This window comes from Cucumis melo, chromosome 12 (genome assembly GCF_025177605.1).
Source record: "Cucumis melo cultivar AY chromosome 12, USDA_Cmelo_AY_1.0, whole genome shotgun sequence".
Taxonomy (NCBI): Eukaryota; Viridiplantae; Streptophyta; class Magnoliopsida; order Cucurbitales; family Cucurbitaceae; genus Cucumis; species Cucumis melo.
The window spans coordinates 18808727-18833575 of NC_066868.1; the positions used below are offsets into that span (position 1 = coordinate 18808727).

General features: G+C 32.7%; 3 protein-coding genes across 14 annotated transcripts; 1 reads left to right on the top strand and 2 right to left on the bottom strand.

The window, feature by feature from the left end:
* Positions 1–2745: 2745 nt before the first annotated feature.
* Positions 2746–4396, bottom strand: LOC103504396 (protein PHLOEM PROTEIN 2-LIKE A9). Its single transcript, XM_051080618.1, has 3 exons — positions 4251–4396; positions 3412–3500; positions 2746–3270 (listed from the first exon to the last, which is right to left on the bottom strand). Exons 1-3 carry the CDS (start codon positions 4308–4310, stop codon positions 2880–2882), a joined length of 540 nt encoding a protein of 179 aa, XP_050936575.1. The 5' UTR covers positions 4311–4396; the 3' UTR covers positions 2746–2879.
* Positions 4397–9034: 4638 nt separating this feature from the next.
* LOC127144162 (secreted RxLR effector protein 161-like) lies at positions 9035–9712 on the top strand. Its single transcript, XM_051079731.1, has one exon. It carries the CDS (start codon positions 9035–9037, stop codon positions 9710–9712), a length of 678 nt encoding a protein of 225 aa, XP_050935688.1.
* Positions 9713–18579: 8867 nt separating this feature from the next.
* Positions 18580–22301, bottom strand: LOC107991641 (putative transferase At4g12130, mitochondrial). Of its 12 annotated transcripts, none has more exons than XR_007816282.1 (6): positions 22102–22281; positions 21925–21984; positions 21427–21563; positions 20185–20214; positions 19832–19884; positions 18580–18787 (listed from the first exon to the last, which is right to left on the bottom strand). XR_007816282.1 is itself a non-coding variant. In XM_051080619.1 (4 exons), the coding sequence occupies exons 1-4, from the start codon at positions 22107–22109 to the stop codon at positions 20984–20986; spliced, it is 228 nt and encodes a 75-aa protein (XP_050936576.1). In that variant the 5' UTR covers positions 22110–22280; the 3' UTR covers positions 20246–20983. The 12 variants fall into 12 exon arrangements, 1 of the variants encoding a protein (XP_050936576.1); XR_007816281.1 differs by having other exon boundaries at positions 19832–19879; positions 21438–21563; positions 22102–22280; XR_001763856.2 differs by having other exon boundaries at positions 21438–21563; positions 22102–22279.
* Between the last annotated feature and the right edge of the window lie 2548 nt (positions 22302–24849).

Consider the following 24849-nt stretch of genomic DNA (forward strand, 5'->3'; position numbering starts at 1 on the left):
TGGATACTAGTTCTTCAATTAAATGTAATTATTTAAAAATCAAAGTTTGAGCTTGACAAACAATCCCTACAAAAGGAATTTATGTCTAAAGCAAACCGTATGAAAGAATTGTCTTTTTCAAAAATTACTCTGTAACGGAAAGAAAGCTGTTTAGAGAAGAGTATTTCAAAATCCTTCAAATACTTTAAGAACATATTGCATTTTTAGATGGTAGTCAAAGGGAAGAGTTTGACCATCTTTGTAAAATCAGAGAAAATGAATTGTGGAAAACTCAAAGAGGAGATACCAATGCTGATTATCCTTTAATGGAAGATGTTGATTTCAAAAGCTTTTATAACGAAAACGTTATAGTAAAACCTTTTCAAATTATCAAAGAATCTAAAGAAGATCACAAGGCTCCTACAAATAAGGAAATAAAGAGTATTCGAGTTTAAAATAATTATTCTAACATAATATTTTCTTCAATTGCAAGCCAAGTTTTTAAACTAGAAGAAATTATCGATTCTCATACTCAAGAAGAAACTCCTAACCTTTTCCAACCCTTAGAAAAGGTTAGGATAAAAACTTAGAAACAAAAACTTCATGATGAAATAAATAAACTCCTAAGCAACCTAAAGGGTGAGAGTTCGATCAATGTTCTTAATGAAGAAGATTCAGCTTAATTCATGGAAGATTTTGAGAATCTCTTTGTCAATAAAGAGGAGAAACAATCCAATAAAATAAACTTTGGAAGGATTTGTTAACAAAAGGGATCAAATTAATTTTCATTCTCGACCCTCATTTTCAGGAGAAGGTCTAGAGCAAAGATAAAGATATTCCATAAATATAAGTTTCAATGGAGAGTTCATATATGTATGGAACATTGATGGAACTCCGAAATATCAAATTAATGACTTATGAGATAATATGTTAACTTGTGCCATAGCCTATGAATCCAACGATCATTGAAATGGATAAGCTACTATGCTTCTAACCAATGAATTTAATGGAAGTCTCAAATTGTGGTGGGATCATGCCCTAACCAATGAACAAAAGGAAGCAATTAAAAATCGTAGGACAAGAGTTAAAAGGACAATCAAAGTTGAAAATGGAATGTCAGCAACTCAAAAGTAGAAGAAGAACTAGAGAACGCTGTAGAAGTTCTTTTCTACACAATCAACAGATACTTCAGTCTAGGAAATGACTAAGGTAGACAACAAAAAAAAATTAATAAAAAATCTAAAATGTTTCTCTATGGGAAACTTTAGATGGTACAAAGATATGTTTTTATTAATGATTTATATCTTTAAGGATTGAAATGCTAGGCCTCGGAAAGAAATGTTCATTGATGAACATCGAAGCTTTACGGCAGAATGAGTGTACAACTCTCTCAACAAAGCTTACCCTAAGCAAATACCTTGGGAAAGCCTTACTTATGCTCAATTAACTGCTAAAATTATAGAGTGTGGTCTAGATATCTACAATGAGATAAAAATTCAAACCAAGGTTTAAAACTAAAAGCATTCAAATTTTCATAAGATCACACAACAAGGATAAGTCATCCAGTACTAGATCACGTAGCAAGTATGAGGCATCCTATTCAAGATCACACAACATGAACAAGGCATTCTAATCGCATAGAGTACAAAAGACCATCACGTTTTTAGCTTATCAAATCTCATATACTATTCCGAATATGTACATCATTTCAACAACAAAGTTCAATATAGATATATGTATCATATATATTTTAAGGGTTTGGAAGCATAAAAGAAACCATATGGATCATGAATTCGATATATAAATTCACTTGCTCTTTCACCTAGCTTCCTCAGTTAAGAATCTCCTTGCATTTCTTGAATTCTTTGCTGGAATCAAGCTCATTCTGCGTTTGTAAAATCTCAGGTATTTTCCTCGATCCTTTCTTAGGTAAGCTTAAGATCTAAGCAGCTTCAAACTAATATGAATTCCTTTTATTTATAGACCTTCGCGCGTCGGTGAATTTTCCCAAGACGGAATGATTACCTTTTTCGACAACGAGGAGTGGCCCAATCTCTAAAGCACCACGTGTCCCTGTCTAACCCTTATCCTAAACTACTCTGACTGGGCGTTAGGGTCCAATCAATCGCCGACCTACTGACATTAGGGTCACATCATAGTTTCTACGTGAAGTAGCTCAGACTGCTCTTTTGTTCACCGCGTAACTCTTTTCATGAAACACGGTTTATCAACAAAAGTCTTTTCGCATATTAATCTTACCGTAGAGCCTTTATCGCGTTGGTGGTATGCAATCAGGGCCTTACACCTTCGAAGTTTGATGAGTGACGATTATCGGAAAGAGATCGTCGAATGTCGGCTAGAGGGGGTTGTGGAAAAAACGATAGACAAAAATTGGTTGTCGACGATAGTGTGAAAAATGATGCTTTGAGATTCACAAGCACGATCGTCAAATGTTGGCCGACGACAGTTGGTAGAGACAGTTGTCGATGGTTGACTAGCATAGATATAGCTGAAGGTCTTGTGACCAAAGTTTTCCATACAAATTAGGGAAATTAACCATTAAACACTCAAAAAATCATTTTTCTAAAAGTTGGTTTAAAATATTTATCCTAAACCACGTTATTTTATAAATTCATTTTTTGAAAATTCAATTTAGGTGGTTGACAAATACATGAATTATTTTTAAAAGAACTAATTTTTTAATCTAATCACTTGAAAATGCAATCTAAACACATTCTATCTTAGAACGTCACGACACAGCTGAACTAAAAGGACCAAAGTTGAAACTTTGGATACAAAATCACACATCTATTTAAAAATATTAAGAGAGAAAAAAAGAACAATTTAATTCAATATTTAATAATACAATAACTCAAACAAGTATCGAATCAAATTGGAGTCTAAACTTTCTCAACAAAAGCATCATGAATCTGCAGGCCTCCCTTCCATTTGCCACTCCAAACTTCATAAAGTCCAAAATAGAGACCGCAATCTCCTGGGGAGCTTTGTGGTGCTACTATTTCGATTTCCAAATTACCCTCATCAGGAACACTAAACTTTTTAGTGGTTGTGGACCTTTTCCCAAGATTAGTCTTCTTGAAAAAGTAGTTTCCCTTTTTTCCAACTTTTGCCATTATGAAAACTTCAACATCGTCCCACCCAAATGCATCTGGTTGAAGTGATACATTAAACCCCACTTTATAGGTCTTGCCAGCTTCCACTTTGTCCGTTGAACATGTGACTTCTAGCCAACTCACTTGCAATAGTTGCACAGCCGACTTCGGGTCCTTCCTATGTAATGTTATAAGGATGAACTTGGTAAACATTTCCAAAATATAGATCATATAAAATATACTCTAACTAGTAAACATCTCATCAACAAAAGCTTTTACATTAAATGATTCATGGTAACGTAACAGAAGATTTACTTACAAGTTAGTACTTGGAAGAAAACGCCAATAACGGTTGTCGTTGCCCCATGTGATGGTCAATGCTCTTGGATAAAATATAATTTTTCCTCCCTAAACATTTTCCATCACATATATCATATGGAGATTAGTATCATTTTTATAGTCACTATCCAATAATAATAAAATATACTTTTTACACTATCTGTATCATGTTAGAAATACTTGGAAAAATCAAATATTTTATAAGCCCTTCAAATAGATTAAAACGAAAATAAATTCATAAAATAAGTTGGTTTAAGATAAATAATGTACGTGAAACAAACTCATACAAAAATGAATTGAGTGATCTTAATAGTAGTTTATAAGTGAAACACGAACTCCAGCTAGCCTATCTTTATTTTAGATTATTAGTGTATAGTATTTTACATTCGTTTTTATAGTAATTCGGCGTTAAAATTATTTTTAAAATATAATAAACTGAACAATTTCGTATATAAAAGCAATCTTGATAAAGTAGCCAAACAACATGGGTAGAAGTTTAAAAAAAAAAGTTAATTTTTTGTAAAACCATTTCTTTTTCTAAATCATCCCATCACATGCATCCTTTAATCTTTAAACTTTTACAAAAACTTTAAAACGAAAATTACATCACTCACTAATTTGTGGATCAATGTTTCGTAACAGTACATCACATCTAGTTAATTAGTTTTAGAAGTATAGGTACTTTAAATCATAATAGAAACTTCAAAATTTATAAAAAAAAATTATGTAAAAAATTATGTAATTGAATAAATGAAAGGAAAAGAATTTTGGAAAAGAAACTTAAGAGAGATGAAATTAGTATAGTTAGTTTGAATATACCTTGGTAATTTCTATGGCCCTTGGATCAGCATCAGAATGGGGTTTTGAAGCCCTCGCCATTCAACTAAATTATAAAAAGAAAAATTTAATTACTTAACTCAAACTTAGTTCTTTCTCTGAATCTCTTAGGGAAATGATAGGTATGTATATATTATGAAGAAAGCTTAGGGTTTTATACATGAAGAAAAAGAAAAAAGAGATTGTAAATAATAATGTGTAAAAAGAACATATGCTACACACACATTGGAATACTGGCTTCCATAATCAAATAAAAGATAGTTTAATTTGTAGTCATCAAAGTTTGTGTAAAGTAACCCTTATGGAACCGGAAAGTTCTAATGTTTGAGTATGTTGAAATTAAATAATTAGAAGTTGGCAAAAGAATTAGTTCTTTTCCGTAGATTCTTCACCCCCCCCCCCCCCCCTAGAATCGTGATTATATGGGGATGAGGGTGTCTTTCTTTAACAAGTGCGTTTCACCTCAACTTTTCTGCCGACCTCGTCAAGATGTTATATACCTTTTTTAATTTTTCTAAACCAGTTATTTAGTTTAGTTTATATTTGATATGAAAATGTTAGAGACATTTACAGATATCTTCCGTGTTTAGACTTCAGTCTGAAAATTGATAAATTATTTAAGAGGTTTGAAATTGGGTTTTTTAATATTGAGGGCAGAATGATAATTATGCTTAATGGCATTTTTGCAATCATATCAATCTTCTTCTTTTCTTTTAGGTTAATGTGTGAAGAACAAAAAGAAGGGGCAAAAAGGAGAGGGGCGGCTGACAGTTATACAGAGAGAGAGAGTCGGTCAGTGAGTGACGACGACACAGCGACAGACAACGTCGGCATGGTGTTTTGGTCAACTTAACAATGGGCAGCGTCGGTGGGAGTTGGGCAGTGTTGGGGCATCGTTTTCGAAAAAGAGTTTATGGGTAATGATCGACGACGATGGCGTTAACAGCATACTCCGACGATCCTTGCAGCGCTGAGTTTCGGGCAGTGTGAGTTTCGTTTTTGGGTCAGTTTGGCAAGTTTTGGTTCTCAATTCAGAGGGCACTCGCGGGTCTCTCATACTCTTAGCGTTTGGGTTGACGTTATAGTTGGTTTTGCATTGATTGATTACAAATTGTTGATCTTGTTGTTGTATGTAATTGTTCCTCGAATTTTATCCTCAATAAAATCCTTCCAAGCTGGTTCTCAAAGTGGATGTTGACCAAATCTGTCGAACCACTATATATCGTTGTGTTCTCTTGCTCCTTTAATGCTTTGTGGATTTTGTCTGAATTGTGCATTATGGATTATTATGTTTTAGCTTTTAGTGCAGAAAATATAACAAGTGGTATCAGAGCTCCATTCGATCCAAAGGAGATTTGAGTTTTGAGTAGTAGTTCGCAGTCAGCATATCTTGGTTAAATCTTTTCTGTAAAGATGGCTTCGACACGATTTGAAGTGTCTAAGTTTAATAAGAATGGAGATTTCGCTATTTGGAGAAAAAAGATTAGAGCTATTTTGGTTCAACATAAAGTAGAAAAGATCTTAGATGAAGAGAGACTTCCAGAAAATATTACAGAAAGTGAAAAAAAAAGATATGGATGAAATGGCCTATTCAACTATTCTTCTGTATTTGTCAGATGAAGTTCTAGGCTAGTGGATGAGGCTACTACTATAGGGGAGTTGTGGAAAAAGGTAGAGAGCCTTTACTTGACAAAGTCCTTGCCAAATAACATATATATAAAGGAGAAATTCTTTTAGATATAAGATGGACCAAAGTAAAAGTTTAGAAGAGAATCTGGATGAATTTCAGAAGATTATAATTGATCTCAATAACATTAGTGAGAAGATGTCGGATGAGAATCAAGCAGTGATTCTTTTAAATTCATTACCAGAAACATATCGAGAGGTTAAGGCTGCGATTAAATATGGTCGGGATTCATTGACCATGAGTATAGTGTTGGATGCCTTGAAGACTAGAAATCTCGAAATGAAGAAAGAACACAAAGCTGGTGAGTTACTCATGGCCAGAGGGAGGAGTGAGAAAAAAAGCTGGAAAGGTAAAGAGAGGAGTTCCAGGTCGAAATCAAAGGGGAAATCTAGAAAGTGCTTCCTTTGTCATAAAGGATACTTTAAGAAAAATTGCCCCTTGAATAAGAGCAGAGAAGTATCAACTAGTGAAGCGAATGTTACTGATGGGTATAAGAGATTACTGATGGGTACGTATGATTCATCAGAGACCGGGTATGAGTCTGCAGAGGTCTTGATGGTGTCTTATAGAGATATACAGGATGCTTGGATCATGGATTCAGGGTGCACATTTCACATGACCCCTTATCGGGATTTTCTGACTAACTTTCAGAAAGGTGATGGAGGAAAGGTCTTATTGGGTGGCAATGTTACATGCGATGTAAAGGGGACTGGTTCAGTTCAAATTGCAACACATGATGGGATAGTTAGAATACTTACTAATGCAACATATGTTCCAAAACTCAAACGTAACCTAATATCCCTTAGTGAATTAGATAGATCAGGTTGTACCATAAAATCTGAAAATGGAGTTATGAAAGTTACCAAAGGTTCTTTGGTTAAACTGAGGGGAACTTGGAGGCATGGTCTATATGTGTTGGAAGGTACTACAGTTTCAGGTAGTGCTGCTATTGCATCAGGAAAAGTTATAGATATGTCTATGTTATGGCACAAAAGGCTAGCTCATGTGAGTGAAAGAGGCTTACAAGCACTTTCTTAACAAGGTTTGCTGGGAGGAGTTAAAAATGCTGAACTCCTATTTTGTGAAAATTGTATAATGGAAAAGTCTACCAGAGTAAAGTTTGGGAAAGGGAAGCACACAACCAAAGGTATTTTGGATTATGTTCATTTAGATTTGTGGGATCCTACAAAAAAGGCTTCTATGGGAGGTTTGAGATACTTTATTTCTATCATTGATGGTTTTTCAAGAAAAGCGTGGATGTATCCATTGAAACAAAAGGATGAAGCTTTTGGAAAATTTCTTGAATAGAAGAAGCAGGTTGAGAATCAAACAGGTAGAAAGGTTAAGTATCTGAGGACAGATAATGGTTTAGAGTTTGTAAATAACAAATTCAACAACTTTTGCAAATCTGAGGGAATCACGAGGCACTTCACTGTTACGTACACTCCACAACAAAACGGTTTGGCTGAGAGGTTTAACAGAACTATCATGGAACGTACAAGGTGTCTCTTAACCAATGCTTCATTGCCCTTGAAATTTTGGGGGGAAGCTACCCAAACAGCGTGTTATCTCATTAATAGGAGTCCTTCTACAGCTTTAAACTTAAAGACTCCTCAAGAGATTTGGACAGGTAAAGCTCTAAGTTTAAACCATCTCAGAGTGTTTGGATGCACAACTTATGCTCATGTTAAATATGGAAAATTGAATAAGAGGGCACTAAAATGAATGTTTATTGGTTATCCTCAGGGTGTCAAAGGTTATAAACTTTGGTGCTTGGAAAGGGGGATGAATAAATGCATTATCAGTAGAGATGTAACTTTTAATGAGACAGAAATGCCTTATTGTGTCAAAGAGCAGCAGAAACAATAGAAAGATGATCATGTTGTGACAGAAGTCAAAATTGCTTCAGAGGTACAACCATCAGTTGGCTTAGATGTATCTAGTGATCAGCCACCACAAATTTCAGATATAGAAGATACACAATAGTCTGAATTTGATGGTATACAGTCTCAACAGGAGAGGATTTTGATTGATGAGGGAGCTTTTATTGAAGAAAGCTCAAGTAACAATGACCTACAGAATTATCAGCTTACCTATGTCAGAGCTCAGAGGGAAAGACATGCTCCTATAAGGTATGGTTATGCTGACTTAGTTGCTTACGCTCTTACTTGTGCAGCTGACAGTATTAAAGTAGAGCCTCTTACTTTTGAAGAGGCAATTGTATCTGATTCAAAGAAACAATGGAAGGATGCCATGGAAGCAGAGTTTTTCTCTTTACATAAGAATCAGATATGGTCGTTGGTTCCAAAGCCTCCTAATCAGAAACTCATTCAATCAAAATTTATTTATAAAATTAAGCCAAGTACAGGAGGTAACAGTAAGCCTAGATATAAGGCTAGGTTGGTAGCCAAGGGCTACACTCAGAAGGAGGGAGTTGACTTTCATGAGATTTTCTCTCCGGTGGTGAGGCATTCGTCTATTAGATTAATCTTATCTATTGCTTTTCACTTTGATATGTTTATTGAATAGATGGACGTCACCATAACATTCCTTCATGAAGAACTGGAGGAAGTGATTTACATGGCTCAACCTAAGGGCTATGAGGTGAAGTGTAAGGAAGACATGGTTTGTCGTCTTTATAAGTCCCTCTATGGACTAAAACAATCTCCAAGACAGTGGTATATAGGTTTGATACTTTCATTCTAATGCAGGAATTCCACAGGAACTCATATGATGCTTGTGTTTATTGGAAACTATCTCAGAAAGGTACGTACATCTATCTACTGTTATATGTAGATGATATGATACTAGTATGTAAGGATTATGCTGAAATATGTGAACTCAAGAGACAATTGAGTAATGAGTTTGAAATGAAAGATTTAGATGAACTAAAAAGGATCCTAGGCATGGATGTAAAGAGAGATAGAAAGAAAGGTTTGTTAACTATTTCGCAGCAGAGTTATGTGATTAAACTGCTTGAAAAGTATAATATGTCTGGTAGGAAGGCAGTTTCAACACCCTTAGCATCTCACTTTAGACTTTCTTTGTCTCAATGTCCTGTTACTAAACAAGGTTAGAGATGTCTAATATTCCATATTGTAATGCTGTTGGAAGTATTATGTATCTGGTGATTTGTACTAGGCCTGACTTGGGTTATGCTATGGGTATGATTAGTAGGTTTATGTCAAATCCTGGGAAGCAACATTGGAAAGCTGTTAAATGGGTGTTACGATATTTGAAAGGTAGTGCCAATGTGTCATTGTGTTATAGTAGGGATTGTGATAAATCAACATTGTTAGGAGGTTTCACAGATGCAGATTATGCTGCAGATCTTGATAAAAAAAGATCCTTATCAGGTCACATTTATCGCTTGTATGGTAATGTTGTCAGTTGGAAAGTTAACCTACAGCCAGTTGTTGCTTTGTCTACTACTGAATCAGAATATATTTCTCTTGGTGAAGCAATTAAGGAAGCAGTGTGGTTGAAAAGGATTGTTGGTGAGTTGTTATCGCAGGAGTTTATTCCTATCATCCATTGTGATAGCCAGAGTGATATTCATCTTATGAAGAATCCATCTCATCATGAACGATCTAAGCATATCGATGTCAAATTTCATTACATCAGAAACGTTATAGCTCAGAAAGATGTTGAACTGGTTAAAGTTCATATAGTTGAGAATTTGTTGGATATGTTAACTAAAGCTCTTTCAGCTCATAGGTTTAAATACCTATTAGATGAGCTGAATGTTAAATCTTGATAATAGGGAGTTTGGAGAATCAATTTGGTGTCTTAAATAGTTTGTCAAGAGGGAGATTTGTGAAAATTGACAAATTATTTAAGAGGTTTGAAATTTGGTTTTTTAATATTAAGGGCAGAATGGTAATTATGCCTAATAGCATTTTTGCAATTATATCAATCTTCTTCTTTTCTTTTAGGTTAATGTGTGAAGAACAAAAAGAAGGGGGAAAAAGGAGATGGGTGGCCGACAGTCATACACACAGAGAGAAAGAGAGTTGGTCAGTGAGTGACGGCGGATCTCGACGACGACACAACGACGAACAGCGTCGGTGTGGTGTTTTGGTCAACTCAACGACGGGCAGCATCGACAGAAGTTGGGCAGTACTGTGCATCATTTTCGAAAGAGAGTTTATGGGTAACGGTCGATGACGATGTCGTTGATAGCATACTCCGATGGTCCTTGCAGCGCTAAGTTTCGGGCAGTGTGAGTTTCGTTTTTGGGTCACTTCAGCAGGTTTTGGTTCTCAATTCAGAGGGCATCTGCAAGTCTCTCATACTCTTAGCGTTTGGGTTGACGATATAGTTTGTTTTGCATTGATTGATTGCGGATTGTTGATCTTGTTGTTGTCTATAATTGCCCAAATTTTATCCTTAATAAAATCCTTCCAAGCTGGTTTCAAAGTGGATGTAGACCAAATCGGTCGAACCACTATATATCGTTGTGTTCTTTTGCTCCTTTAATGCTTTGTGGATTTTGTCTGAATTATGCATTTTGGAATATTATGTTTTAGCTTTTGGTGGAGAAAATATAACATTCATCTACTAATAGTTTTGATTTTGTGAGAAAATGAAGCAATTAATGCAAAATTAAAACTACTTTCAAAACATCAGGTTTTTAGAACAGTAGTCCAAACACTAGAGGGTATCAAACTTATGGAATTTAAATGGGTATTTGTGAAAAAAAAAAATGAAAATAATGAGATCACAAGATATAAAGTAAGAGTAGTTGCACAAGTTTTTTCAAAAAGACCTGGTATTATGAGGAGACATATTTTTCAATGGTGGATGCAATCACATTAAGATTTTTAATCGGCTTGATGGCGTATGAAATTCTTGACATGCATCTTATGGATGTAGTCACAACATATTCATATGGATCTCTTTATATGATATTTACACAAAAAGTCCCAAAAGGATTTAAAGTATCTGAAACATTTAAATCAAGTTCGCAAGAACTATGTTCAATAAAGTTATAGAGATCATTATAAGGATTGAAACAATCAAGATAAATGTGGTACAATCGCCTAAGTGAATGTTTTTTAAAGAAGGATATCGAAATAATCAAATATGTCCATGCGTTTTTTTAAATAAATCACAGGCAAGATTTGCTATAATAACTATGCATGTTGATGATTTAAATATAATTGAAACTCCGGAAGAGTTTTCAAAGGCAATAAAATATTTTAACAAAGAATTCGAGATGTGCATTTTTTCTCTATATTTTTCTCTTCATGATTTGAAGAACATTAATTTATGATTTTGATTTGGATACATGATTTGGACTGATTATAAGTTACTTTTGGTGACTACTTTAGTTTACACGTTTGCTGTTTCTTTATTGGTGCAAGATATCTACATGACAATCTAAGTGTCCCTTTGTTTTTTTCTTTTTATCTATTTACAAAAAAAAATGAGAATTTTGACTATTTTTATGCTTTATGTGTTGTGTATTAGTGTTTTGTTTTTGTATGAAGGTGATTTTATAATTAATCCAAACGACCCCTTTCAACTTTTGCCAACATCATACTTTTATTACTCCTTTTTTACTTTTCTGTTTCTTGGTTTATTATCCTCTTTCAAATTGGAATAAGTGAATTCCAGAGAGTGATATTTCATGGTGTTATTACTTTAAGTGTGTCCTTATTCTGTCCCGGTATGCCATGAAAATGGAGTATCTGTAGGGATCTGAAACCTGAGAAATTCTTGTTCGCAGACAAAGTGAAAACTATCAACCAAAGGCAATTGATTTTGGTCTTTCCATATTTTTTGAACCTAGTATACTATTACTTACAGTTTTCTACGGTTTTCTTTACAGTTTTCAAGTCTCTAAACTTATAATTACCAACAATGAAGGAACAGACTCTCCATCTCCCAGTCTTTGATCTTAAGACAGGTAATCCTTTGAAACTCACAGTTGCATCTTCCGTATAATCATCTCTTCCATTTTTCGAGCCTTTCTCCTCCACTTGTGCCATTATAGTAAACAACAGAGAGGCAGAGTACTAATAAATGAACTTTCTATAAGAAAATCATTGAAATTCATGTAACTTCTATTACCTATTTTATATAATCTTAAGGTAGCTATGCATCTTTAAACAACCTCCCTCCTCCCCCAATAAAAATAAATAAATAAATGAAATCACCACCACAAACTTATTTAGTGTGAAATTTTAATAACATTAATTTAAAGCAAGTAAATTAGGCATGCTCATGCTGACTGTGAATTAGTTTTCGTTTTGTATTGTCATTGTCTGAATGTGATGCTTTGTTTAATTTCATCATCCTATCAACTAAATTCGCTGGTGAGGCCTTAAGCTTATTGATCGATATGTTGAATGATGATTCAGTTTCTGTTCGCTTGCAAGCTTGGCAGTCTAAGGTATAAATGATCGTATATGTATATAACTTTTGTATCTGTAGTAGTTTACTATTGAAAGTTTCAAATGTACGATATCATACTAAGCTATTCACCACGCCATACGTTAAGTCATCCAATGAATCAATTTGTTTTGTGTTAATACTTAAGATGGGAGTATAAAGAACAAGGTCTATATTCGGTTCACATTATTCTTATCATTGTTGGGGTTTGCTTTGCAGTTTCTTAATGCTTTAAAAGACAACGATGGTCACGTAAGATTTGCTTTAAGGAAACTGAATTCTGTTTATAGACCTTTTCATTAGTTAATTTAGAAAATGAATTCTGACATATACTTCTCATATGTGTCATACTTATGATTTTTTTTTTGTTTGGATCACTAATCATGTGATGCTTGTTGTTTTCGTAAAAGCTTCTCTATTTTCATCGGCTTGTTCTTCATTGACATTTTACCTGAAATGGGATTACTGGAAATAAAACATGGTTTGCTTCAACTAGCAGAGTCTTTAAACTTTCTTCATAGCAATGCACATCTCATTCACCTTGCTATATCTTTGGAGGTATCAATTTTATTTCAACATTTTTTTTGGTATTTTAAAACTTTTTATTAAGTTTCTTGGGAGTATTTGGAGTTTTTTCTAGTGTTTCATTTGAGAACTGAAGTGTTGAATGATACAAACACCATACAAATGGAAAGAGAAATTACCCCCACCCTCTACTCTAAAATAACAAAGAAGATTGATTAGTTTAATTCCTCTCTCATCCAACTTAAAATTAGGGTCTTATCTTCTTATGGGGTGGATTGTTGAGAATTATATATATGTTTGTGTATTGTAGGTCAGGCTCGGTTCGTTTGGATGCTAACAACTAAACATGGAGTCCTATCTTTGGTAGGAAACTTCTTTGTGGAATTATATATAATATTATATAGTGATAATTTGGTTTATTTTTAGTGGATTTATAATAAGGAAATTGTGATCAAGGAATTGTGATCTAATTTGTGTATTTCTCATTGCAGAGACCTTGTAAATGTTTTTGGAGAGTTTCTTCTGAAAGTTAGTGCTTATAAAGTATAGCGAGTAATTCTTCCTCGTACTTCATTATATGTATCAAGGTGTGTTGGGCATAAAACTTTTTAGTGCACATCAATAAGCTTTTAAATCCTTTGCAAATGTACGTACCTCTCACTGTGTTATAGTTTTATTGCCTCATAATGTTGTTTAGTTTTATTGCCTTACCCAAGTCTCTGTTGCATAATCCTTTTGTGAAAAATATGGTGTGACACTCAAATTTTCATCTCTAGCGGCTATCGTAATTATGCAAAGCCCATTTTTAGCATTGAGTTTTGTTATTTGTTGTTGGTTTTGGACTTTGTGTGAAGTTCTGTACTTAATTTAGCTGAGTTTGTGGGCTGAATTTGGTATATGGATGAATTTGTAGATTTTATTTTTAGTGATGAAATTGTGCATTTTGTACTGAAACAATAGCATAATTTTGTGACTCGTATATGTAAGGCTTTCCATTTGAATACCCTCTACATTTCCAATACCAAGCTTAGAAGTTATAGAAAAGAATAATTTACTACCAAGCTTAGAAGTTACTATTCTTGAAGTGTATATGCTGTGTTGTTGAATTAAACATGTATTGTGTTGTTGAAGTGAATGTGTTGTATTGTTGACTCAATTTTGTTTCCTTTTATTTTCTTACTAGGTTTTGCCAGAATCCATTGGAGCAGCGAAGCCATATTTGCGACAATTCATTGATGTATAGGCATTTTTGTAGGTTTGGTAGGAAAATTTCTAGTTTAAATGTAGTTATTTAAATAGCTTGTTCATAACAAACCATATATGTACCAACACTTAAAGCGATATTATAAAGTGTATGTTTCTTTATATTAAAGCGTTCACTGTTTCTTTTCATATGTGATTGTATTGGTATGTGTAATGGTAGGGCAATATGAAAAACAGGATTCAATAAAAAATAGTGCAAGAAAAACAGTGACTAAAAACAAAATTATGACATTTAAATGTAAAAAAAACTGTCATCGAAAAAGTTTTATTGACAGTTAATTAATGTCATGGAAACTGAAATGATGACAGTTAATAAGTGGCGTAAAAGATAAATAATGACATTTAATATTTGTCATACAATATTAACACTGATAGTTATTCGCTGACATAAAATGTAAACAATGATAGTTATTTGATGTCATAAAATATAAACAATGATAGTTATTAACTATCATCGAAAATAAATAATGACAGTTATAATTTGTCATCAGATATTGAATTCGTGACATTTATTCTATGTCATAAAAAACCACATTTCGTGACAGTTTTGGAGAATTGTCATAAAATATTTTTCATGACTGCCGCATCAATGACTGCAAAAAACTGTCACGAAAGCTTTTAATGACAACATTTAACTGTTATCGTAGGCCATTTTTCTACTAGTGGTTATCCAAAACATTAATAATAATATTAATAATAATGTGTATAATAGGTCTTTAAAGCATTCATTTTTCATCTATTTAATAAGTCAATAAATTGAAATTCGGTAGGTTTCGTTATTTGCAAAGATAGATCCAAGAGGACCTTTAATTTTAATTTTGTGCCACATAAAAAATTGATTAATTGGATGTTTTTTAAAATTGGTGGATTAGGTATACAGTTAATTGAAAGTTTATAGTTAAAGATATAAAATGAAAGTTTGAATTAAATACATTAGATATAATAATTTAAAAGAAATTGAATATGTCATAGATATGTATTGTGAACAAATTTGAAAAAGTTGAAAGTAGGTGATTAAATACTTTCAAAATTCAACCATCTTTTAGATAAAAATGGAAGGTTGAATAACCTAATAAAAAACATCAAATAGTTCAAAAGACCTTTTAATATTTAAAAGTATAATAGGAGACGAAGGTTGTCTCATTCAATGAACTTGTTTTGTGAACTAAGAATCCATTGACTTTCCAGAAGAAAATTAGAAAAAGAAAAGAAGAATATCATTAAATGGCCTCTTTTATCCACTAGTTCTAAAACATATATAATTTAAAATGAAACCGAGGGCCAAGAGAAAGGATTCGTGAGAATAGATTTTCACTATCCATTTTCATATCTTCTACAATTGGAAGAGAAAAACAAAACAAAACAAAACAAAGATTATCTTGAGGACGAATATTGGTCGGGTTGTCAACTGCCGTCTAAAATAAATATTACTTTCTACTATAAGAAAACACAAAAAGTGAATTTGATCAAGCTAGGTGAATCGCCTACTACTCTTGATCAATTAACTATATTCCTGATCCTGATTTTAAATGGTATGAATCGAAGCCAGAAGGAACAAGTCTGTTAACAACCCCAGGGGGAGGTTGTGATTGGAGTTAATTGTGGGAAAGTAAATTATATAATGTGATAAAACTCGTATGATTCAAATATCCAGCCTAGGACTTTCGAGTCATTATTCCTCAAATTGTTACTTGATCATAGCTAGGTCGATCATATTAGATTTTTGTATAGCTTAAGTCTATTCAACAAGAAACGTATTAGTCGAAACCCAAAGTATCTAACTAGCCAATAAAATTAATTCAATTATGTTTAAGGTTAATTTTTAATATAAAAAACCTAATTCAACATTCTCTTATTCTTTTCTAAGTTGATAAAACGATTTGTCACGTACTACAAACTATTATATTTAAAATAATATCAAATGATAAAAAACAATATTAATGTTATAATGTACTGACATTGTTAGACTATATTCAATTGATAGAATTATAATAGTGGTTATATGAACTTATCAATTATAGAGACTTGTGAATGACAATGTGGGACTAATGATAGACTCTATAAAAACGAGTTTATTAGTAATACACTTAAAAAAACATGGAATTTCGTGCATTCGTTGTTCTTTTTGGGCATTTTTAGTGGTTGAAGGATAATTTTTTTGTATTTGTAAATAGTTTTGAAAAATAACAACAGTCAATGATAAACTTATATCACAGATAATAATATCATAATAGAAATAGATTTCTATCTCTGATAGAAGTATCTATGACGGTCTAATACTAATACAGAGTATCTCATCGTTAGACTTGAAAAAAGAAATTTCATGCCTCCAACGAAGTTTTAAAGCTTTAAGGAGCATTTGAAACATTTTTTGAATTGAAAGTAAATTTTGCTATATATAAAATTAGTTTAAGGTGTCTGTTAAATTTTTTAAAAAAATATTATGACCTTATTATGTTATAAATGCAAGCAGCCTTCAAAATAATTTAAACCCAACCAACAAAATGAGAGGTTCAAATTAATGTTTTTGATATCTGCATAGCGTAGTTCAAGAGTGTCGTCCTTCCTTAAAACGGGACCGTTCAATAGTCTCATGGAGGTTAAAAGTAGCATCCTTGTTTGTTTGAGAAATTCAAACTCTTTCTCATTGTTCTTTTATTGCTTAATTTTCATAAGTGTAACAACATATCAAAATATTTACGATCCGTGTAACAAAATCAAATAGTCCATAAAACCGGTAGAAATTTTTCATAAATTCTAGATTTGTCCTAGGACGATTCGTCATTTCTCTTTCTTTTTCTTCTTTGCGATTTATTCATCTTCTCTTCTAGACTTCTTCAACTTCTTTTCCATATTTTCTTTCTTCCATTTTTAGATGTTTTATCCTTTTGTTTAAATCTCAAGAATATTCAAAATTGTTTAAAAAGAATATTGAACTTCATCTTCTTCATATTCAAGAGTTATTTACTATTGGCAACACGATCATTTTAGAATGAAGCCATTTTTCCACTGTTTAAAAAGAACTATACGATCGTGTTGATATGATCTAAACAATTGTTTATCATAGCAAAATGTTTATTTAGCATGGTCAGCATGATCGTTTAGATTCGAAACTCTTTTTTTGTTGTCAAAAAAAGAACTATACAATTAGGTGAATATGATCTAAACTCGTCTACCATAGTAAAATGATCCTTTAGTATGATCAACACGATCAACTTCATAATTAGCAAAGAATACATTAAAAATTGGGACAGAAAATACATAGGTTTTATCTTTTCACTGTTGAGATTCTATGGATAGCATGGGGAATTAGCTTGTCGTCCTTCATGTCTCCTGACTTAGTAGTTATTTTCAACCGAACCAATGTTAGGAGATATATTTAATTGAAGGTCGTAAAAACTTGTAATGTTGTTCTCATAATTTGATTTATTATGAGGCTGTATATGTTTGACTTCAATTTAAAAATTTAGAGAATATCTCGTTGGTAATGGAAGTCGAGCTAAAGAGAGGAAAGTAAAAGATAGAGAAAGCAACTCTGAGCTGGAAATAAGTGTGAAACCATTTTGCGGTCCATTCCTTAATGACATATAGAATGTATTTCCTATCATTGTATATTACAAAGTTTGGGTACCAGCAAGAGAATATTATGATGCACTATATTTTGGAATATGAGAGTGTTTATTAAGCTGTAGAGTTTAATAACCCTTTCACTAAACAGAAAATGGAGTTAACACTACACTAAACTCTGATCATAATATTATTTGCAAATCAACATTCTCTGTTTACTTCAGTGACATAGTAATTTTGAATAACTTTCCTTTTTATTGATTTGGTATGCTCTAAGTTCTGATGCCAAAACATCGTTCGGAGTTTCGTCTTCAATGCTTAAATATTAACGATTGAGAGTTAATGATAACTCCAGATGCCTACACTAGTAGAACAAAGACCTACAACGACAGCTAAATACTATCATACAAAACTTTCGTGATAGTTATTTGCAATCATTAATGCGGCAGTCATAAACTTTTTATGACAGTCATACAAAACTGCCACGAAATGTGTTTTTCATGACAGAGAGTAAATGCCACGAATTCATTATTTTATGACAGATTTTAACTGTCATTATTTATTTTCGATGACAGATAATAACTATCATTGTTTATATTTTATGACAGCGAATAATTGTCATTGTTAATATTGTTTGACAGATATTAAATGTCATTATTTATCATTTATGACACTTATTAATTGTCATCATTTCACTTACCATGACTTTAATTAACTGTCAAAAAAAAATTTCGATGATAGTTTTTTTTTAGATTTAAATGCCATAATTATGCTTTCAGTCCCTGTTTTTCTTGCCCTAGTTTTTATTGAATCCTGTTTTTCTTATGGTCCTGCCATTACACATACCATTACACAGACCAATACAACCACATATGGGAAGAAACGGTGAATACTTTAATAAAAAGAAACATACACTTTCTAATATCTGTATAATTGTTGGTACATATATGTTTTGCTACGAACAAACTATTTAAATAAGTACATTTGAACAAAAAATATTCCTACGAAACCTACAAAAATGTCTATACATCAATGTATTGCCGCAAATATGACTTCACTGCTCGAATGGATTCTGACAAAACTAGTAAGAAAAGAAAAGGAAAAAAAAAATGATTCAACAAGACAACACATTCATTTCAACAACACAACACAACACATTCACTTCAACAACACAGTACATACGCACTTCAACAATAGTAACTTTGTCTAAGCTTGACATTGAATTATTCTTTTCTATAATTTCAATTCTAAGCTTGGTATTGGAAATGTAGAGGGTATTCAAATGGAAAGCCTTACATATACGAGTCACAAAATCATGCTAATGTTTAAGTACAGAATGCACAATTTCATCACAAAAAATGAAATCTACAAAATTCATCCATATGAAAAAAAAAATAACAGAATCACAAACACTAAATTCAGCCCACAAACTCAGCTGAATTAATTATAGAACTTCACACAAAGTCCAAAACCAACAACAAATAACAAAACTCAAAGCTAAAAATAGGCTATGCATAATTATGAGCATGTATAGCCGGTAGAGATGAAAAATTGAGTGCCACACCATATTACTCACAAAAGTATTATGCAACAGAGACTCGGGTTTTCTAACCATCAAGAGTAAACCTAAAAATAAACTAAGAATAGAAATAAATTTAAAAAGTCAAAACAAAAGTATCATTCATTCCTTGCTAGCCACTTCAAGTTGAAACTATAACACAAATAGTTTTAATTTTATAGCTTCTTCAAAGTCTTCTTTCTCAACAACATTTCCATTAAGAGGCAATAAAATTGAACTACATTGTGAGGCAATAAAACTCTAACACAATGAGAGGTACGTACATGTGCAAAGGATTTAAAAGTTCATTGATCTGCACTAAAAAGTTTTATGCCCAACACACCTTGATACATATAATGAAGTATGCGGAAGAATTACTCGCTATACTTTACAAGCACTAACGTTTGGAAGAAACTCTCCAAAAATATTTACAAGGTCTATGCAATGAGAAATACCCAAATTAGATCACAATTCCTTGATCACAATTTCCTTATTATAAATCCACTAAAAATAAACCAAATTATCACTATATAATATTATATATAATTCCACAAAGAAGTTCCCTACCAAAGATAGGACTCCATGTTTAGTTGATAGCATCCAAACGAACCGAGCCTGACCTACAATACATAAACATATATATAAATCTCAACAATCCACCCCATAAGAAGATAAGGCCTTATCCATATTAAGAACTAATGTAATAGGTGTTGAAATTTAGCAACTCATATTATATTTAACATCACTCCTTATTGCAAGAATAATTATGACTATCTTAAAGTTAAAAAGTTAATACTATATCGCAGTAACCTATTAATACAAACTTTAGCTACTTAAAATTAAGAAAAAAAATATAAAACATCACCAATAATCTAAAAAACAAAACCATACCATTTACAAGAGCAAAGAGTACAACATACCTTTCAATCTTTAAAGTGATCTAATCTTTCCTGCAAAGAGATTGTTTTACCAAATTAGAACAAAACATTCACGTTAGATAATTTTATGTTTAATTAAAAGCTACACAAGAAACTGCATAAAAGTTGTAGTGACATTAGATATAGCTAATACTATTACAAACACCATTTCCATGGTTTGTGTGCAAGTTGATTTTTAAATTAAAGAAATGTGTATATGTTTGATTTATGTAATGTTATATGACCCTAGAAAACTCTCAAAAATCTATCAAGACAATTTACAAATAGGTGGTATCTTTATTTTGGACGAATCTTCCTTCCAAGTAGTGTCCAAATGAAGTTTGTAAAACTTGTTTCTCATAGCCACTTTTTTCCAAATGAAAATTCATCCATTTGAGTAAGAGTTTCTCTGGTGCTAGCCCTGTGACTTCTTCCACTTCTTGCAAGGTTATTGATAATATTTGTAAGAATTGTTACAAATCATCAACCATCCTATGATAATAGCTTCTAAGAAGGTTTATTTATTTTCTCCAACAGCCAAACAAATCAACTCTTATCATGAAGACATTAACTAGAAAAAAAAAATAAAAACCTTGGTATCAACCTGTAAAGCATAAGTAATCACAAAAATAGGCATGAAAAAGTATTGAAGCGATATCTGTAAAGAATAATGAAAGTTAAACATGGGTTTTTATAGGACGATAAGTTGTTAAATTATAGGACTAAACCTATTAAATTTTCTTGCTTACATTTATCTTGTTTTGGCCATGAATCTCAGATGCCTATGGTTCAGCCTTCAACTTTAAGACATTTTCAGTCCCATTACAAAAGAGAAGCTGTTATAGTCATGTTAATCTTTCATTAGTTATTTTCCAAGAACCTAAATCTATTTGAAAAGTCAATACCCGACCTAAATTGTATGATTTGAATTCTCAAACAAACCATTTCCAACCTAAGAAAGTACTAGAGAACCAGTGCATCTAACTACAAATTCTTCAACTTAAAGGATATCTAGCATGAAGGTTAACGATCATTATCTAAGAAATTTTAATGTAACAAAATCACTCAAACTAGACCAGAAACTTAGAAATTTTATCATAGTTCAACATTTATAAAAGGGTATCATTCAACTTATCTAAACCCAATCAAACCACCAAACTCAAAAAAAATTCATTACTTCACCAAAGAATCAAACAAACAGTTTTAACCAAAACAAGAAAGAACAGTTTAAGTAGAGGAACTAACAAAGAACTCACTTCTTCAGCGTCACCAAAAGCTCATCCAACATAGAAGAATCCACATCAGCAAACTCAATCGAATCATCCGAGGTCGGACCAGGTCCAAACCCAATCCAATTAAGCTTCTCATCAGGCTTAGGCGGCCTATACAAAAACAACACAAAACAATTATTATTCATCAATTAAACTACGAATGAATCTATTCGCAAGTTTTTTCAGAAATAAGTATTAGTAGAATATTTCAAGGCACATTTCCCTAGAATATAAACAATTAAAACTAGTAGAATTCAACTTCTAGAACAATGTAATTGTGGAGCGAAAAAAATTCTACAAGAAATGACTGAATTCAAAAAAAAAAAAAGACTAAAATTCCTTTCAATTGGATAGGAGCAGGACCAAACAATCAATTGAAATAAAACAAAATAATAGCAATAGCACTATACCAAATTGTCAAAAAAAATGCGTAGCAATACAATCAAAGATAAATAAGAAATAGGAAAGAAACCTTTTCTTCCTTCTTTTTCTTCTCAGGTTCTTCCATTTCAAGTTTTTTGTTCGGTTCCATCTAAAAATCAAATGAAGCAATCACTAACTAGTGTTTGTAAGAAGAAATAGATTGTGAGACAGACAGTTGGCGGAACACGAATCGTGGGTCAAAGAGAAATCGGGGAGAAACTCATACCTGGGCATGCGGAAATCAGATCGTGGGCGGAAGAGAAATCAGGGATGAAGTTGAACCTGGGCAGAAGTCGAACGGTGGTCGAACATCAAAGAGTCAACTTTGATGAGTCATCGGACGAAGATGAAAAACGAATGGCAGCGACGCAAATGGAAGAAGACCAACGGGCGCAAATAGGAGGGGTTGAGAAATTAGGGATTTTCTATTTTAATCAATTTGGAAATTTTTATTTTAATAAATTATTTTAATAAACCCTAAATCCTTTTATGACACCAAATAACTGTCACGAAAAATAATTTCTGAAAACGTCTTTTCCCGCCAAAAAAGCGCATTTTGACATATTATGACAATTGTTTCTTCTCTCCTCTCAATTTTTCTTGTAATGAAGTGTCATAGAAGGTCACTTTTCTTGTAGTGATATGACGTCAGGGATTAGGGATCTCTCGACGGCTAATATACACTTCTTGAGAGTTCTTTGATCTCCCGACGATGACAAAAGTTGTCAGGAGTTAGGTAAATTTTTTTTAATAATTACACTATAAGAAATGGAGGCTCTTCCAACGTAGCAAATCGTCGAGGTATATATCAAAATGCATCGGGAAAGGATCCCTCAGTGCATAAAGGCTTGTCGAGTGACGGGTCGGGAGAAATGCGCCAGGAAAAGCTTTCTCGATGCAAGAATGAAGCACATTGGGAGTTATAAACTTCTGATGTGCATTATTCAGTACGAGGTCCGAAGTTCGTAATTAATTTCTGACGCTGTTACGAATGCATTAAACATTCCCTCTCTCCCGATGCTTACTAGATACGTCCGGAGTGAGTAACAACTCTCGACGACCTTGTGCGTCGGAAGTTGTTTTTTTATTTTTTTCAATTATTATCTTCATTTTTTTGTAACATGTTGTAACTTTTTAAGTTCCAATTCAATTTAAATTCAATAAAATTTTCAAACAAAACATTTACAAAATTAATAACTACATTGAAATACCAAAGTTCAATTTACAAAATTAGAAAATATTTCATAAAAAAAAAAAAGAAGAGTCACACATGTTCGTTTGAAACAAATATATAAAAAAGAAAAATACATCATCTCCCATTGCCAAACGTCATCTTCGAACAACTGCATACATACAATCACATGAAAGTAAAATACATTATTTAAACTTCAAATAAACCAAAATAAATGCCAAAAACTAAAACTTTTTCACTAACAATAATCAAACTAACTCCATGATAAACCTACCACTCCATAACAACCCAACAAACTCGCTCCAACATCAACCTACCCCATAAAAAATCAAACATCTTTGACTCTTCGTACAAATGTAACAACAATAGAATACAAACTCCTTACACAAAAACACACTTCGATGTGACCCACCGAAAGTGACGTTTAAGCCCCCCCTCCCCCTCCAAACTCACTCCATGATCAAAATACCTGATAACAACCCAACCTGATCTCAACTTTCACTTTTCTACAAATGTAACAACAATATAATCGCGAGACGTTTACTCCTTGCACAAAAACTCACTTCGACGTGCCACCCAAGTTAACAGTGACATTGAGATCTTCAAAGTGATGTTTAGCCCCCCTTCCCCCACTCTCAAACTCCTTTCATGATTAAACTACCTCATAACAACCTAACCTTTTAGCTTTGACTCTTTCTACAAATGTAATAACATTAGAATCGCTAAACTTTGACTCCTTACACAAAAACTCACTTCGACGTAGCACCCGATGTAACAATTACGTACATTGAAACCTTTAAAGTGACGTTCAAGCCCCATCTCCCTCCCCCCTTCGCTCCCCCCTCAAACTCACTCCATGATCAAACTACCCCATAACAACCAAACCTCTAAAAATGTAAAAGTAAGTTCAACTAAACGCTACCATAACTACAGGATAGCTATAACAAATAATCACCAAAATACAAAAATTAGGTTTAGCTAGAGGCTATAATAACTGCATGATAGCCATAATCAATAATCAAAATGCAAAAGCTAAGTTTAACTAAAGGCTACCATACTTTTAGGATAGCCAAGTGTCGCAAAAGAATAAGCAGTGCAAGGCATTGTTGAATTACATCCACGCGGCAATTATTAGCCTCGTGCCCGCACTTCGGCTACCATTTAACTCTTCTTGTTGCAAGTTTAGCTTTATGTGTTTAAGTACTTTAATTTTTTTTGCCTCGCAAGGATGACTTCAATAAGTGTGCAAGCTAAGTTTTATTTGTTACCTAGGTAGATAACTTATTAAGGAAACCTTCTTAGGAAATATTTCGAGAAAGTTCACTAGGCGAGCAAACTTTAACTCAAACTTCTTTTGTAAGAATTTTCTACGATAAATCTTATCCTTCACTTTCCAGCAATGGGGACCTTGTTGTATTCTAAATTTTAGGGTGTGCGAGGTCCAAGCTAAAGCTTTTGATTTTTTTTTTTTTTTTTTTTTTGAAAGATCCAATCAAGGAGTTTCAAATAAGGTGTTTCAACAAAAGTTAAAACAAAGCAAAAAATAAATCAATTTAAAAAATAAAATCATGTATCCTTTCATTTAATTGAAATAAAAGCTCCAATTTTGCCTCTTCTCATCAAAAATAAGAAGCAAAGCTTCAATAAAAACCTGAGAATAAAAGTAAAAGTGGCGATAAGAGTTATAGCTAAGAAGAGGAACAAACTCATAGAGTGCCTATGATTTCCCACTCAATGTCAAATCCCATTAAATAAACAAAAGTCTCTTTGCCGAAAAGTAAG